This window comes from Alosa sapidissima, chromosome 2 (assembly GCF_018492685.1).
Source record: "Alosa sapidissima isolate fAloSap1 chromosome 2, fAloSap1.pri, whole genome shotgun sequence".
NCBI classification, from domain to species: Eukaryota; Metazoa; Chordata; class Actinopteri; order Clupeiformes; family Clupeidae; genus Alosa; species Alosa sapidissima.
In genome coordinates, this window is record NC_055958.1 from 34,607,341 (window position 1) to 34,624,840 (window position 17,500).

Sequence of the window (17,500 nt, forward strand, 5' to 3'; positions counted from 1 at the left end):
ACAGTCAAGTGACAGACGCCTGTCAGGTAAACCTCTGCCTGTGCCACCTGTGCTTTTTAGGTATCTACTGTAGGTACCTGCCTGGCAGTTGAAACAGCGTTGGATACAGCAGGATGCACACAAACACACACACACAGACACACAGAGCTGATGGAGCAGAGGGACTCACCGTTGTCCTGCTGGCCTCTCTGAGACATGGCCATGGCCTCTGGTCTCTGTTTCATAGCCCTCACTAGGGAAAGGACAAGAGGAGTCAGACAAGAACACACACACACACACAGACACAAATATGCAAAAACAAAAAAAGGAAACAACACAAACTGTGTTGTCCTTATCTGGACACAGAGATGTCTAAAAACAACCTAAGTTGTGTTGTTTTCAACACATTTGTTTTGTGTGTATGCACTTCAAAATGCATGTTAAAAAACAGAAACAGAAAACATCCGGTTTATTATTATTTTTACTGTAATCTAATACATTAATGGTAATATACGTAATGTACAATCTGTCCTGTCGCATGGTTGTTTTAAAAACAGCTTTGCTGACCGCTGTCAAGTCAAGCCAAGTCATAGCGCAGTCTATTTATGAATGGACGTGCATAGCCAAGTGAATTGTAGTTGTGGTAATCTTGACGCCGCCACAGTTAGAGAGACGGTGAGGGACGGTGAGGTGAGAACGGACCGTCACGCAACTCCTCCTCCCCCTTCAAAGGTCAGTCTACCCTGGTCAGCTCAGTTATTCGGCCCCCATCCTGTGAGTCAATGAGATTACTGTCCCATATATGCCCCCCCCCCCCCCCCCCAAACACCCCAACCTCTTCCCACCGCGCTGAAGAGGTACAGTAAAGGGTGTAAGCCTACCTACCTATACTGAAATGATTAAAGTAGGACATTGTTTTTGTTGTCTTCTAGGTCGTTGGTCAAAGACCTATATTGCCAACCACTTCTGCATCATCTGTTGAAACAGCTCTGTAAAAAAAAAAATCCAGTCCACATTCGACATCACACAACACGTGTGTCCATATTCGGACAGGCTTCACCGGTCCGTGAGAGCTGAGAGTAGAGATGAAATACATTAAAAAAAGAAAAAGAAAAAAAAGCAGCAGGGATCATGAGGCGCAGCGATAAGCCCCGATCAGATGCTGTCACAGATCTCACACAGGGAAATAATTCTCGCCCATGTGCCACCCGGCCCGCGAGCTCTGTAGCGCGTGGTTGGCACTCCGCCCCCGCAGAACAGGTGGGGAGCTCGTCAGAGACCGGGACAAACAACGGGCACACGGAACTACACGGAATTATCCCCACTGCGCTAGGTCACTACAAGCCAAGCCCCGCTGTTTAAACGATGCTATGCACAGCACGACAATGCAGCTCGAGTCCTGACGTCAGGTGTTTGCAGCCGTAAAAAAACAGAGGAAATAATCATTGTGAAAAGTTAATGTTTTCAAAAGAATAATTAACTAACAACACAACCACACACTGATATAGCAATTAGTTGTTCAAGAAGCCAAGCGCTCCCAAGATAAGTAATTAAAGTACACCACTCACTCATACATTCACTCACTCACTCACTCACCTCTCTCTCGGACTCGTCTTTCTCTCCGTTCCTCTGCCACGCTTTCTCTCTCCTCCTACTCCTACTTGAGGAGTTGTAGCTGTCAAAAAAGTCCTCCCTGCGTGCAGGTTGATTCAGGATTTTGGGATGAGGTCCGGCATTCTGGAGCGCATTCTCTCTGCGGGATGCTGCGCGCAGGGTTAGTTGACCACGGCAGCGACGTTCCGGTGCACACAATGCAACGCCCGTGATTTTTGACGATGAAACATCCTCAGAAAAAAAGCAGACTGTAATCCTTTTCGATCCCATTTAATCCCGCGAGCGCGCGCGCACACACACATACATACCACGCACATACTGTAGGCTACACACACACTCACTCTCCTAAGAGCGAGCTCTTCCCAGGCCCTGGTCTGCCACTCAAAGCTTCTTAACTCTTTCTGCTTTTAGACACACACACACACACACACACACACACACGGATGGACAGCAGTGTGTAGAAGGTTAGGTGAAAAATGGAGGCACATCAATAATATGTGTGTTCAACATCCATACCCAAAAGACCCCAAACACTATACATCCTCTAAAAACTAAGTCCACACATCTAACACACACACACACACACACACACACACACACACACACACACACTCCCTCTCTCTCCCATCTATGTCTTTTAAATGTAATCATGTCAGCAGTGCTGTTTCAGTAGTATTAAATCCTCATGTTGATGGGAGTTTGCATGCCTGGACTGTGGTTTCGGGCTGGCAGCTGGTGTATTGTCTTGTCTGTGTGTGTGTGTGTGTGTACGTCAGCGGTCCCGTCCGAGGACGGCGAATTAGATTTGTAGGTGAGCAAGGTACAGGGTCAGAGGTCACGCTGTCGGGCCAGGATGTAAGCGCTACCCAAAGATTATGTAGATTATGCTTTCTCTCCACAACACACACACACACAGCAGAAGTCACACCAGGGTGGCACATAAACATAACATTTACACAATAAAACACTAAATATTAAAACTTCCAATAGAATACTAAATTATGCATTGTTTATAACCAAACTGTTTATTTTATGTAAAGAGGACAATAATCAAGTTATTTGACATATGAAGTAGCAAATATATATATATATATATATATATATACACACACACACACACACCGGTATATATTTCTTTTATATAGACCATATATAGACACTTTCAACTGCTTAAAAAAACATGTGCTTTCCCAGCAATTCCGGTGACACTGAAAACAACATTAAGCTAATGGTCATTTGAGGGACAAACAACAACCTCAAAAAAAAAAAGTTTAAAGTCAGCATTTTGTAGAGCATTACTCTAAAGTCCAATTTATTTTCATTTCAAAGCATCTGCATTGGTTTTGAACGTTTCAACCGTAAATCCTCTAGGAACATGCAAGTGCAAGGGCAGGCCTTATAGGCAAGATTTGCATGGATATAACAACTTCATTACAATTATTAACTCACGTTGGTACATACACTCACATGTTAAGTAATCATAATTTTGCCTACCTAATATCTTACATTTCAAGTCCTTCATGAAAACAGGTCAGTGACAGCTGTTCCACCATACAGTTACACTTACAGTAACAGCCAAGCAGGCAGAGCCACAGACTTCCTTTTCAGGACAGAGCAATCTATGGGTGTCATGGAGATGGAATGTCAGAGGAAAAAGGACATTCTGACCTGGCTAAATTATGCTAATTATTTCCCACACAAAATTCACATTCAATGTAATAAATGAAAACCATCAGTATCAGTAGAATACACTCTCTCTCTCATATGCACCCCCCCCCCCCCCCCCCCCCCACACCCCACACCCCCACACACACACACGCACAAGCTGACACATATATACAGACAATGTACATATTTCTGCACATACATAGAAAACTGATAGATGACTCTCTCCAGTATGCACGCAGACATACAAGATCATACATCTTTACTTGTGCATAAACATAACATACTGGTAGATTACTTTCTCTAGTGTGCATGCGCACACACACACACACACACACACGCTGGTAAGCACTCTTAAGCTGCCGGGTCAGAGAGCGAGTGCACTACTGTGGTCCCCTCCCCCATCTATACAGTACTTGGTTCACATTCTGTGTTACATCAGGGTCTGTGACATCCACGGTCGGTCACACACACACACACACACACACGCACACACACACACACACACACACACACACACACACACACACACACACACACACACACACACACACACACACACACACACAGACGCACACACACATACACACACTGTGGTGTTAATGTGCCTAGATCTCACACAGTCATGACCATGACTTGATCTTGTTACTCTGTCTTGTTCACACAACCACACACAGTCCCCAGGAGCATGTGTAATGGTAGCCTGTGGATGCAGTAACTGTGCAGTGAGTCAACCTCCCTCCCGACAGCTTAAGAGACGTTCTAGTGACAGACTCCATCATCAATCGCTTTGTCAACATACCCGCATCACTACAAAGTGCTATACGTTTGTGGATTCGAGCCTTTGGGCTGGACAGCACAGTAAAACACAACAGAAGCTACATAAATAGTCACACAGACTTTTGCTTGTCAAAGGTCCACTATATGGGTGTTTTAGTTTAATTATGCTTTATGACTTTTTTTTATCACTAATGTTAATGTTTGTTAATGTCATCACAAGTCCCTGTGGACAAAAATGCCTGCTAAGAACTATAAATGTAACATAAATTACTAATTCACACACATACACACCCCAACTTTTTCTTTATGACAATGTTGAGGACCCTGATGTCAGGACATTATAATCTTAAAACGAATGTGTTGTTCCTATCTGGACACAGAGATGTGTTAAAAAAACAACGCAAGTTGTGTTGCTTCAACACAAATTGTGTTATTTTCAACACTGTGTAACAAATAAAAAGGAAACAAAACAAACTGTAATTTATCTATTTTCCTGTCACACTTTCTCTCTCTCTCCCTCCAACTTCAGGAGTTGTGTCTGTCGAAAGCCCTTCCTGGGTAGGTAGCCTCAGGATTTAGGGATGATGATGCATTCCTTGATATCAATCTGATCTACCTCTGATCCTTCACTGGTCTGGTTCTAATTCCGATCAGTAATCAATAATGTAATTCCCCTCCTCTTCAATTCCCCTCCAGCATGTATACGGGTGGTTGACATGACATGGCCTTTTTTTGGTCCAATGTGTCAAAGATAGGTAAATTATAAACAAAAATGTCAAAAACTATGGTGATATTGTTCAGATAATGCTGTTTTATATGAACCTACAGAGCATTCATGGGATTAATCTTCCATTTTTTCACAATTTTCAGCCAAACCAGAAAAAGCTCATATGGCGTGACTGTCCCAAGCTCATTTCACAAATTTTGATTTTGAATAAAAACAAGAAAATGAATTCATTTTCTGTTTATTCAATCATATATTGATAACCCAGATGCCTACTTGTGAGTCTGCTTGACTAAAAGTTCAGGCATAATATTGTGAAGCCACCCTTAACTAAAACATTTTGTCCCAGAAATGGATATCATATGGTGTGACGCCATATTACTTTTTTTTAAACGGGCAATTGTTTGGAGACCTTTGGGGAGTAGGGGTCCTCCTTCTTTCAGGAGGAAGAACAACACCTCAGAAGGACACTGAAAGTTACAAGGTGAGTTTTCTCTGTTCATGTTTTAAAAAAAATCAAGTATATCCGGCACACCGGTCTTTTGGTGTGACGCATTTTACACAAAAATGCCCAAATGAAATGACTTTTTAGTCAATATTACCTTTAAAACTATATTGTCATATTGCAGTTTTAGGATGTTAGTATAAAAGCACATTGCTTAATGTCATACAAAGTACATAAAACCCTCATATGGTGTGACTCCATATCAGTGTGACTGGGTTTTCTCGTCACACCATATGATTTATTTGTCACACTATATGATAGAAACTGCATTTTCCTACATAAATAATGTTTTTTCATACATATGTTTAACTCATAATTAAGTGTAATAAATATTTTGACATATTTAACATGATTTAACATTTATTATTTAAGATGTGCAACTATTGCATGTATTGTGAATCACACACACATAAAATCACCCCCACACACACTCACTCACTCACTCTACAGCCTTGGATACAAAAGATACATATTTGACATTCTAAATATCAATAGTAGTCTGAGAAAATAAGTTCTGGTGTTAAAGAAAACAGCAATATTAATGTTGTCTTTAGCACTATAAGTAATTGCAACAATTTAATCTGATTATAATGCCGGATATGTTTTTAAATTATCTGAATAAATTGTTGAACAGATATAAAGAGAATAAACTCAAAGGGGAACTACAAACATTCAGATTGAAGCCCACCATTGAGAAGAGAAAAACTCAGGGAACCCAAGAGCTATACAATATTTGGTGGCATTCTGTTTTACATAGTTGTGATTTCTGAAAGTGAACTTTACATAATATACCTGTCTTAAACTGTCTTTTGTTGCTTGTGAAATACACATAATACACATTTTTGTATTAACAGATTGTTATGTGGTGTTATTGATCATATGGCGTGACACCATATCATTTGGTGTGACATCAAGAAATTATGAAAATAAAAAGGCTTTTGGGGTCTAAATCATACAAATCTCAATGGAACAGATAGAAAATAGGATCAGCAAAAGTCACAAGCTTTTTTTTTATATATATCAAGGTATGTCAAAATGAATATGACGTTTATTGAAAGATTGAGGACATATGCCTTACTCTGTGTATTGATGAAGAAATATACGGTAAAGTGTAATAAATTTGCACAAGGAAATGCTAGATCTTGATGAAGTAATGATAGAAGATTATAATACATTGACTCACATTAAAAACAAAATACCCCATTATAATTTTACACACAATAACTTTCATGTCACACCATATGACAATTTTAGTCACTAACACAACTAATTAGTGAATAAATATGAATTTCAACACAAAATCTAAAAGACCATACATATTTTGGGGAATGGAAGGGTCAGTACAACAGGACTAAGTGATTTCCATGCCTAATATCTAAATTCTTTTTCAAAAACTTTTATTCAGTCTAAAACGTCAACCACCCACACGCAGTAGACCAGTCCAATTATCTAGATAAACATATAGGTGGGCTAAACTGTGCATGTAAATGTACTGGGCTAAACTGTGCATGTAAACATACTACGCTAAACTGTGCATGCAAACAGTAGGTGGGCTTAACTGTGCATGTAAACATACTAGGCTAAACTGTGCATGTAAACATACTACGCTAAACTGTGCATGTAAACATACTACGCTAAACTGTGCATGCAAACAGTAGGTGGGCTTAACTGTGCATGTAAACATACTAGGCTAAACTGTGCATGTAAACGTACTAGGCTAAACTGTGCATGCAAACAGTAGGTGGGCTTAACTGTGCATGTAAACATACTAGGCTAAACTGTGCATATAAACGTACTAGGCTAAACTGTGCATGTAAACATACTGATTTTTGGCCCTGATTACTCACAGATGTGGCATTGATCAATAGCCTTCATTCACTCACCTAATCAACTTAGCAATTAGCAAAGCGCCTAAAGCTGTCAATTAACAAAATAATAATAAAAAAAAAAACATATAAAACATCATGTACAGTTTAGAAACTAACACCGAAACATTAGTTCTTTTGTTAACAGCAGCATCTCAACAAACATCTTCTTAGTGTGACGTGAAATTAAAAAGACACACACACACACACAGACAGATGCACAAGCACACAGATGCACATACACACACAGTGCTGGGAAAGTTACTTTTAAAATGTATTCCATTAAACATTACTGAATATATGCCCTAAAATATATTTTGATATAACATATTATATATGTCTATAACATATTCTGATAGATTACTAGCCTGGAAAAACCAGACCCTGGTAATCTAGAAAGATTTAGGGTCTGGCCACGAACAATGTAATGGCCCAATTCGAGGGGCGGCAACAAGCAAGCATTTCAAAGTCTCACTGCACGCAATTGAACAACACTACTAGACCATGTTTACACTGAATGATTTCGGACTTTGACGCAATCGGATAACACTACGACCAATATTTACTCTCCTCCAACGTTGCAGCGCTATTTTCATCAGTTTAGCTGGTTCCCCGGATTGCAAGGGGTTAAAGTAACGTGAATCATTGCTCCTTGCCAGAGTGTCTCACAGAGACAATTCCATTGTGCTCTCGCGAGAACTCTTTCCAGGGTAATAGATTACTCAAAGTGAGAAGTAATGTATTTTGAATACTTGGATTACAATAATGTTGTATTATATTTAGCAGTGGATAAAACAGTTATGTGAGGTTATGTGACTCATAGTATCAACAACCCACAATCTGCTTAACAGTTAAGATGGATTGATATACAGTATAAGCTACAGTATGTGCTATGAAACATTGTGTCAAAGAAGAACAGAGATGTTTTGTCTGCACATAGGCTAAAAGGCTACCACATCCCAAACAAAGTAGGCTATACACAGTTTTCTTTAAAGGCTATCAATATAAACAGAGAGGGAGAGAAAGGAGTACCTGATAGGCTACAGTGTGGTTAAAAAAGACACATATTTTTGAATTTGAGTTTAAAAGGCATGGCGTACGTGTAAAAAATATTTTAAAAAGCACATTACTATAGGCTTTTTTTTGCCCAACAGACTTAAAACTTAAATCAAAGCATATTAGATGCATTAGCCTATTTAATATTCAATACCAACAAAACTAAATGCGCGCGCAGCCGTGGGGCAGAAGACGCTTGGTGGCCGTCCACAACGTTATAAATTTAACCTAAATAATCGGCTGCTGTAAGCTACAATCGGAATTTTTTGTATATACTGTACCCCTGTTGTCTCAATGATAATAACATCTCATTTCAGAGTTTGCCGTTCATTTGCATTATTAATATAACATCGTATTTTGTCATTTTTGGCAAAGACATGCATTCCATTAGGGATATTGAACATATTGAACATTCTCTAACCATTGTGATTTGGAATTGGTGCAGTTTTCAGCACAAAAACTCATTTTATTCTTTTCATGGAGAGCACTGCTCTATGCTATGGTGCTTTCTGCCTCTTAGTTGCGCACGCATGTTTTCGTGACGTTGCATAGAAATCCATGTATATAGATCTTCAAAAATGTCTGATGCCTAACCTCAGGCACAGAAAATGTGGTGCTACCAACTGCATGACAGACCTACATTTTCTTGAGACTCTGGTATGTAATTTCACACAATGTTTAAGTAGGCACTTGGAAAAGGCAGTTAGATAGTGTTGGATATGAAATTCCTTTTAGCAACTATTAGGTCTAACCTATATAGGGGAGACACTGATCCATACAATCTGACTAAATTCATCCTATTATGGGTCTGGGGCAGGTGACTTTTCAAGCCTACTTTTGAATAACATTCAAAGAAAGGTTAATCGGAATGATAAATATGGTTATTAATCGGTTATCTAAAATTCAAAACAGTGGGTGTTTTCACTCGGAAACAAGTGAAATTGGTTTTGTTCCAATTTTCGGTTATGTTCATCCAAACATTGTGTTCGTTTCCGTTTTGTCGTTCTTCTAATCCCTGGTAATATGCATTATGGGTTTAAATCAGTTCAAACCCATTTATTCATAACAACAATACCTATGTTTCTAGGTGAAATGGAAATTTGTCAAGCCTTGGGGGTTTCCAAAACAACAGCACTAAGACTGCTCTATATGCTTATGTGTACTGCTGTGCGTTATGGTGGAGCTGGGATACGAGTGCAGTGTGTGTGTGTGTGTGTGTGTGTGTAATCAGCCCGTCTTCAGTGCTATGTGTTATGATGGAGCTTGACTGCGAGCACTGTGGCTGTGTGTGTGTGTGTGTGTGTAATAATCAGTGTGTTACATGTGCCTGTAAACAGAAGCCAAGCCTGTTATCAGGACAGCCTGCCTGCCTGCGCGCCACTGCACTGAGTGAACCCTGCAGGATTACAAGCACACTGCCTCCTGCACATAATGAAATGATTTTGTCTCAGCCATGCACACACACACACACACACACACACGGGCATGTAAACACCCACACACACGTGTAGAGAAACAAATGTGCCGAGCACACAGACACACAGGTACACATGTACACATATACACACAGATGTGTCAAACAAATCTGTCAACACCTAGAAAAGACACAGACACACGCTCACATATAAATGCAAACATGTGCAAAGACGCAAACACACACACAGAAAAAAAAGTTCAATATTTTGGTTTAAAATAAGATTTAATGTATAATCTAAAACACAATCATCTTCCTCTGTGTAGTTAAGACTGGAAAAAGTGAACAGGAATCTGTAACAGTGCATATAGGGCCGAAGGTAGACAGCACCCAGGGCATAGCTCTGAGCCTGGGGAAGGCAGGCTCACGCTCTTGGCTGCTTTATTAGACCCATGTTTCAGTGTGTCTCGGGGGCGGCACAAACATGAAATGTACAAGACATTCTCAAGCATTAATCCACACACTCATGACCAAAGAGAAAGGCTGATAATAGAAAGAATAATGTCTTTGACAAGGTCTGGGCCTAATCTGGGCCGCATCTGTGCAAATGCCCTAATTTAAATGCCAGGCAAAGTGCAAAGTCAGTCTATGAGTAACATGTGAACGAAAGGCATCATGTGACTTGTGACGTGTGACAGCTTTTAGCTGACACACCACAGCTTGTGCTTGGGGTCTGGCTCATGGTGTTACATTTGCAAAATAGATTTTGTATAACTGTTAAATTAGCATTAGTTATAGACTTTAGACTTGCCCGACACCTAAATTAGGGCTCCAAGTGTCAGCCCTTATCTTATAGCTGTTCAGTAATATCCCTTTCATTAACGGGCAATGACCAAAGCAAAGAGCAACGGACAAAGTCTATTGTGCATGAACTCAATCCATCATGTGACGTGGGAGTAATGCGACAAGGAACTCATGTTTGCACATAGGATCAATCTCATCGCACTCAATCAGTAAATAATGTTGCACAGTTAAGCAAAAAAATGATTTGACCAAGTTATTACATTTGTTTTATGGCCGACCTTGATCATTTGCTTTATGTTGTGCAAGGCCAACCTTAAACATTGCTTTGCTCCTTGACTGTTGCCCAGCAATTAAATGATGGCCTGTGAGAATCAGCTGGAGAGTAGCTCCACATGATACAGTTTCATTGGCACATTGGACATTTCCCACCAACATGAGTGCAGAAGCTCATACCCCCTTACTTTGAAATGAATGCAAACATTTGCACTCAACTGTATATATTCCTTATCAAATACATGAGGGAAGTACAGTAGATGAACCAAGGCACATTTATATTAATGTTTCTTTTCCCATAGACAAGCACTCCATCAGTATTAGATCAATTAAGGCAATCGAATGCAAGTATCCTGCTATGCAAAAAGTTGTGACCAAAGATCTGAGAGCATAGCGCTCTATATTCTCAATCTATAAACAGTGCCTCTACTCTTTCTGCATCTATGTGTGTGGACGGTGGGTACAAGGACGAGAAGGTGTCGTGACCTTGGGTGGTTAATTCTGTTGTGAATTATAATGACAGCTTTTCTCCATTATCGCCTCTCATCAAAGTATTGGCCATTTTAATTCAATCACATTCTAATCCCAGGAGAAAGCCCAATAAAACAATAATTTAAAAGCAGCCGAAATCACCCGCAGCTTTACACAACAACAAATCCCAGCAGGATACATTCCCTAAATAGGATTTAAAAAATAAAAAACTATTTCTTTTTTTGCAATGGTTTTCATTTCACAAAAATAAGTTATTTTTTTCTGACAATCATTAGATATTTCCAGTGTTTTCTTTTTTTCAGTAGAAAATACATCCCTTTAAACCCTAAAAATTGGATCCCTTTTGGCAAACCAGTGCTTCAGCAGGTCTTATGTAATACAGAGGGTAATCTGCATCCCCGTCCACAATGCGGAGAGACCTCTTTAATGAGACAGACCACACAATAATGTCCTTCTACGGTGACATTTTCCAGACTCCATAGCTTTGTTCATCTATAGGTCTTGTATGAATGCTGGATTGATGTGAAATGAGTTCTAGAAGCCTAGTCTTGGATACAATGTACCCAAATGGAGTAATGTAGGCTTTGAACGCAGTTTGGTTATGGTAAGTACAAACTGCCAAAAGTTACTAAGCCTCTCCCTCCCTCTCTCTGCATCATTCTCTATGAAGAACCACTTGTATGTCAGTGATATTTATGTAATGTCATCTCATAATCCCATGACCGGGTGAAAATACACAAAAAACTGAAAAGTGTATAATGAAAAGTGACCCCATAACCCTAACCAAACTGCTAACAACAGCCGGACCTAGAACATGCCATTGCACTCCACATCTGACTTGCAAAGTAGAAAAAACTTTAAATAGGTGTGTCCATCCATCCAACCCAAGCCAAACTGGGGCACACATGGTGCTGGTGGAGGTGCTGGGGTGCAAGTGGCAGCACCATGCCACATGTGGGTGTCAGTGCTCATGGAGAGCCAGGTCGGCAGCACCATGCCACATATGTGGGTGTCAGTGCTCATGGAGAGCCAGGTCGGCAGCACCATGCCACATGTGGGTGTCAGTGCCCATGGAGAGCCAGGTCGGCAGCACCATGCCACATGTGGGTGTCAGTGCTCATGGAGAGCCATGTGCTATTCTGGCCTGAGGACATGTCCTGATCCTAACCCATCTCTATTTCACTTCCTGTCTCTCTCCACTGTCCTATTGATATAAAGGCAAACAATATACTTACAAAAAAAAAACATGGTGCTTGAAAGTAAAGGAGAAAAGATTTCATATCTGTGTGTTATCTTTTTCATTTGCAACATTTGAACCATTCAAGCCTTCATTAAGCAATAATTTGATTGGAGACTTGAATAAAAGGCTGCAAATAAAACAGAGTGCATGTAGAATGGTGGCAGTAATTAAGCAGTGTTTTGGTCACACAATGTTATGGTATGTAAAAATGAAGACTTGGATAAGGCCTTATTGTGGACCTCTATAGGTTCATCCCCCACACAGACGCTATTTGGCTAACGCTAACAGTTACACTAGCTAACTGTACTCCCTGCCATACCTCTCTGCATTAATGCAAAGAACCCTGAGGCTATACATACTGCACATACAGTAGATAATGAATGACATATATTCTCCTTAATTTACATTACGGTCAGTCTATTCAAAGGCAGTAACTGAATTAATTGGCTGATTCAGTTACAGTAACACCATCATGGTGGATCAAAGCTAATAGCTAATGAGTAGCCTACAGTGATGACACTCTTGTCTCTAGAGGCCTGGAGTGTATTGAAACTGTGAAATACTAAGAGTTCAAGGTGGTTTCACATCTTGGTTAACTAATGCAACCACCTTTAATCTCTCTTTCTCTCTCACACTCTCTCTCTCTCTTTCACTCTCACACTTACAATGACTAGCAGGTGTCTTTAAAGAGTTAGCTGTTAGCTCGGTAGAAGAGTCTTTGAAGAGTCTCAGTAAAGGGTTCTAAGTGCTGACTATCTCAACCCTTTATCTGCTAGCGGTTTGAGCTGTTCTATAGCTATACACAGTCCACTACAGCACCAACCAGTCTTGGTCAGGGTAAACACTTTGTGAGCAGATTGCTCAGAAATGGATCTGACCAGGCGCACAGGGTCAGATCTGAGTCCATGGCGGCCATCTTGACTTGTTGTCTTATGTGGTCTTCTCTCGCTGGATCTGGATGTAGCAAGCCTGAGCAACAGAAACAGGGAGACGTGAGCTTGAATGTCAGAAACTAAAACAAATGAGAAATTATAAATAGCACTGAAAAGATGCTTAGGCCTAACCTAGGTGAGTTTCTTAGTGTTTTAAGCCCCCAACGTTGTCATCAAGGCAACGCTGCCTGGTAGGCACTAAGGTTAGGCATGGGTTAAGGTTAGGATTAGGGTTAGGTTTAGGATTAGGGGCTTTTAAGTCGACGGTGGCAGCGCTGCCTGGAAGACGACGTTGGGGGCTTAAAACACCATCGACCCCTAGGTGAACCCAAACGGATCGGCAATCACATTTGAATTTGCTTTGCAGATCTGTCTGTTTTTCTCATTGCACAACGACAACCCAGTCACCAATCACAACCGCTTATCCGGCATGGGGCGGGCTTTATACGATAACATACAGGGAATAGGTGAAATGCTAATGAAATCAGTACTAAATGGCAAAGACTTGCATCAGAGACTTTCTAATCAGGAGACACAGCACTCAAATAATCCTGCATAGAAATGCATGGGTTTAGTTCGTAAAGTTGTCTACACACATATCCCGCCCCTTCCTGTAAGCCTCCCCATTCACTTGCATAGAAAAATAGCTGCCCGATAAAAGTGCGTTACCGAGATGATACTCCCCAAAGTCTAAAGTGCATTTAGAGAATAGCCTAAAACTTTCCTTGTACCTTCTTTGGAGTAAACAACTACATTTGATAACAGGTCCTGAGCTTGTGGGATAAAAGCAAACTTTAGCGCTTCCGTTCTTCAGTCATGAGTGGAGATTTGTCCAGATGGGTAGGAAGTGAGGGAAAGGGTGACGCACCTTGAGGGTGGTGAACATGAGTCCGTCTTCTCCGTGCTGGAGATGAGGGTCCATCAGGTCCTCTATCAGGCTCACCTCTGAACCCAGGTTCCTGATGCTGTAGGTGGAGACAGACACACACACACACACACACACACACACACACACACACACACACACACACACACACACACACACACACACACACAAACAAACTCTCTTTGTGAAGAGGTGTGAGTATAGAACACACACCTACATACAGGCACATGTCATTCTTTCCCGCAATTTATTTCAAAAAGTGAATCGTTCATATATTCTAGATTCATTACATAGATTCAAAATATTAGAATAAAAATGTTATAATAATACAGAAATGTCAACCCTTTGAAAATAAATGAATCTGCACCTGTACACACACAGGGCTTCAAAGCATCACATTAAGGAGGTGACACCCACACACACACACCACATAGTACCATGTGGAGGAACAACAAGGACACACACACAAACACACACACACGTGCGCACACACACACACACACACACACACACACACACACACACCCTTAGCAGGCACAGTACCATGTTGAGGAACAAGGACGGACACACACACACGCACACACACACACACACACACACACACACACACACACACACACACACACACACACGCGTGCACACACGCACGCGCACACCCATAGCAGGCACAGTACCATGTTGAGGAACAAGGACGGACGGACGGACACACACACACACACACACACACACACACACACACACCCTTACCGGGCTCGCAACACCACATAGAGGTAGAGTGGGAAGAGGTCGTCCATGGACCACCTGAAGTCCTCGTCCAGCAGAGTCAGGGCCTCCTGGGTCATCTCCTCAAACGTGTGCCGGATCACCAGCAGCTTGTCCGCAGGGGTGAAGGTGGTGCTGCCGCACACACAAGAGCAACAAGACGGCTCACTCAGTGGTACTGATCTTACCCATCAATATCACACACAGAACAGCTCACTCAGTGGTACTGATCTTACCCATCAATATCACACACAGAACAGCTCACTCAGTGGTACTGATCTTACCCATCAATATCACACACAGAACAGCTTACTCAGTGGTACTGATCTTACCCATCAATATCACACACAGAACAGCTCACTCAGTGGTACTGATCTTACCCATCAATATCACACACAGAACAGCTTACTCAGTGGTACTGATCTTACCCATCAATATCACACACAGAACAGCTTACTCAGTGGTACTGATCTTACCCATCAATATCACACACAGAACAGCTCACTCAGTGGTACTGATCTTACCCATCAGCTAGCCAGCCCAGCATCACACACAAGAACAGCTCACTGGGGCTTCATGTGGTAGCTAGCCCAGCATCACACACAAGAACAGCTCACTGGGGCTTCATGTGGTAGCTAGCCCAGCATCACACACAAGAACAGCTCAACAGCACATATGACTACAGCACGTTTATACAGTATACAGTAGCAGCTAACCAGCTCACCTGAACACGTGGAAACAACACAGAGATATAGACAGGTGGACAGACGAAGACAGGGATAGGGAGAGAGAGAGAGAGAGAGAGAGAGAGAGAGAGAGAGAGAGACTTTTAAGGTTCCTTTATTGACAGTCAAAAAAGGAAACCAGAGAGAGAGAGAGAGAGAGAGAGAGAGAAAGGCTGAGGGAGAGAGAGAGAGAAGCAGACATACAGAGAGAGGAACCATCAGACACCTACCTTATCTGCTGAAGGGTCTCCACAGCTGTGGCGTAACAGGCGTCTTTAGTGCTGGTCAGGACCTACCACATCATGTGTACACACACACACACACACACACACACACACACACACACACACACACACACACACACACACAGTTACAAAGGATGTGTGGGGTGCTGTAGTGTAAACGGGGACCCCGGTCCGAATCCAAACCGAGGCCATTCCCCATCCCATCCCCCTCCATCTCCCTCTCTCCATCACCCTCTCTCCATCTGTCTCTCCATCTGTCTCTCCATCTCCCTCTCTCCATCTCCCTCTCTCCATCTCTCTCTCTCCATCTCTCTCTCTCCATCTCTCTCTCTCCATCTCCCTCTCTCCATCTCCCTCTCTCCATCTCCCTCTCTCCATCTGTCTCTCTCCATTTGTCTCTCTCCATCTCCCTCTCTCCATCTCCCTCTCTCCATCTGTCTCTCTCCATCTCTCTCTCTCCATCTGTCTCTCTCCATTTGTCTCTCTCCATCTCCCTCTCTCCATCTGTCTCTCCATCTCCCTCTCTCCATCTCCCTCTCTCCATCTCCCTCTCTCCATCTCCCTCTCTCCATCTGTCTCTCCATCTGTCTCTCTCCATCTCCATCTCCCTCTCTCCATCTCCCTCCATATGTCTCTCCATCTCCCTCTCTCCATCTGTCTCTCTCTCCATCGCCCTCTCTCCATTTGTCTCTCTCCATCTCTCTCTCTCCATCTCTCTCTCTCCATCTCTCTCTCTCCATCTCTCTCTCTCCATCTGTCTCTCTCTCCATCTGTCTCTCTCTCCATCTGTCTCTCTCCATCTCTCTCTCTCCATCTCTCTCTCTCCATCTCTCTCTCTCCATCTCTCTCTCTCCATCTCCCTCTCTCCATCTCCCTCTCTCCATCTGTCTCTCTCCATCTGTCTCTCCATCTCTCTCTCAATTCAATTCAATTCAAGGTTGCTTTATTAGCATGACTGTAAGTAGTGTTGCCAAAGCACAATTACTGTAAAACAGATTAACAATTAGAACATTGACAGCATTAAGGGAAACAGTAACATGTAACATGAAACATTGTGTGTATACCCTCACTTTCTCTCTCTCTTTCACACACACACACACACACACGCACACACACACATGCACACACACACGCACACACATCTCTCTCTCCATCTCCATCTCTCCATCTCCCTCTCTCCATCTCCCTCTCTCCATCTCCCTCTCTCCATCTGTCTCTCTCCATTTGTCTCTCTCCATCTCCCTCTCTCCATCTCCCTCTCTCCATCTGTCTCTCTCCATCTCTCTCTCTCCATCTGTCTCTCTCCATTTGTCTCTCTCCATCTCCCTCTCTCCATCTGTCTCTCCATCTCCCTCTCTCCATCTCCCTCTCTCCATCTCCCTCTCTCCATCTCCCTCTCTCCATCTGTCTCTCCATCTGTCTCTCTCCATCTCCATCTCCCTCTCTCCATCTCCCTCCATATGTCTCTCCATCTCCCTCTCTCCATCTGTCTCTCTCTCCATCGCCCTCTCTCCATTTGTCTCTCTCCATCTCTCTCTC

The 17,500-nt window shown here is 42.2% G+C and overlaps 2 protein-coding genes across 5 annotated transcripts in view; both read right to left on the minus strand.

The window, feature by feature from the left end:
• Positions 1 to 943, minus strand: part of LOC121693346 (MAGUK p55 subfamily member 4-like) — a 20,595-nt gene extending 19,652 nt beyond the window's left edge. Inside the window, exons 1-2 of the mRNA XM_042072712.1 lie at positions 865 to 943; positions 170 to 232 (exon numbers count right to left, since the gene is read on the minus strand). Of these exons, the coding sequence (XP_041928646.1) occupies positions 170 to 232; positions 865 to 892 (91 nt within the window). The 5' untranslated portion in view covers positions 893 to 943. The remainder of the gene's footprint in view (positions 1 to 169; positions 233 to 864) is intronic.
• Positions 944 to 9,866: 8,923 nt separating this feature from the next.
• LOC121692780 (alsin-like) overlaps positions 9,867 to 17,500 on the minus strand; it is a 55,686-nt gene continuing 48,052 nt past the window's right edge. For all 4 annotated transcript variants that reach the window (XM_042071690.1, XM_042071673.1, XM_042071663.1 and 1 more), the window contains 4 exons: positions 15,947 to 16,008; positions 14,977 to 15,126; positions 14,212 to 14,308; positions 9,867 to 13,380 (listed from right to left, as the gene is read on the minus strand). In XM_042071690.1, coding sequence (XP_041927624.1) covers positions 13,342 to 13,380; positions 14,212 to 14,308; positions 14,977 to 15,126; positions 15,947 to 16,008 — 348 coding nt within the window. In that variant the 3' untranslated portion in view covers positions 9,867 to 13,341. The remainder of the gene's footprint in view (positions 13,381 to 14,211; positions 14,309 to 14,976; positions 15,127 to 15,946; positions 16,009 to 17,500) is intronic.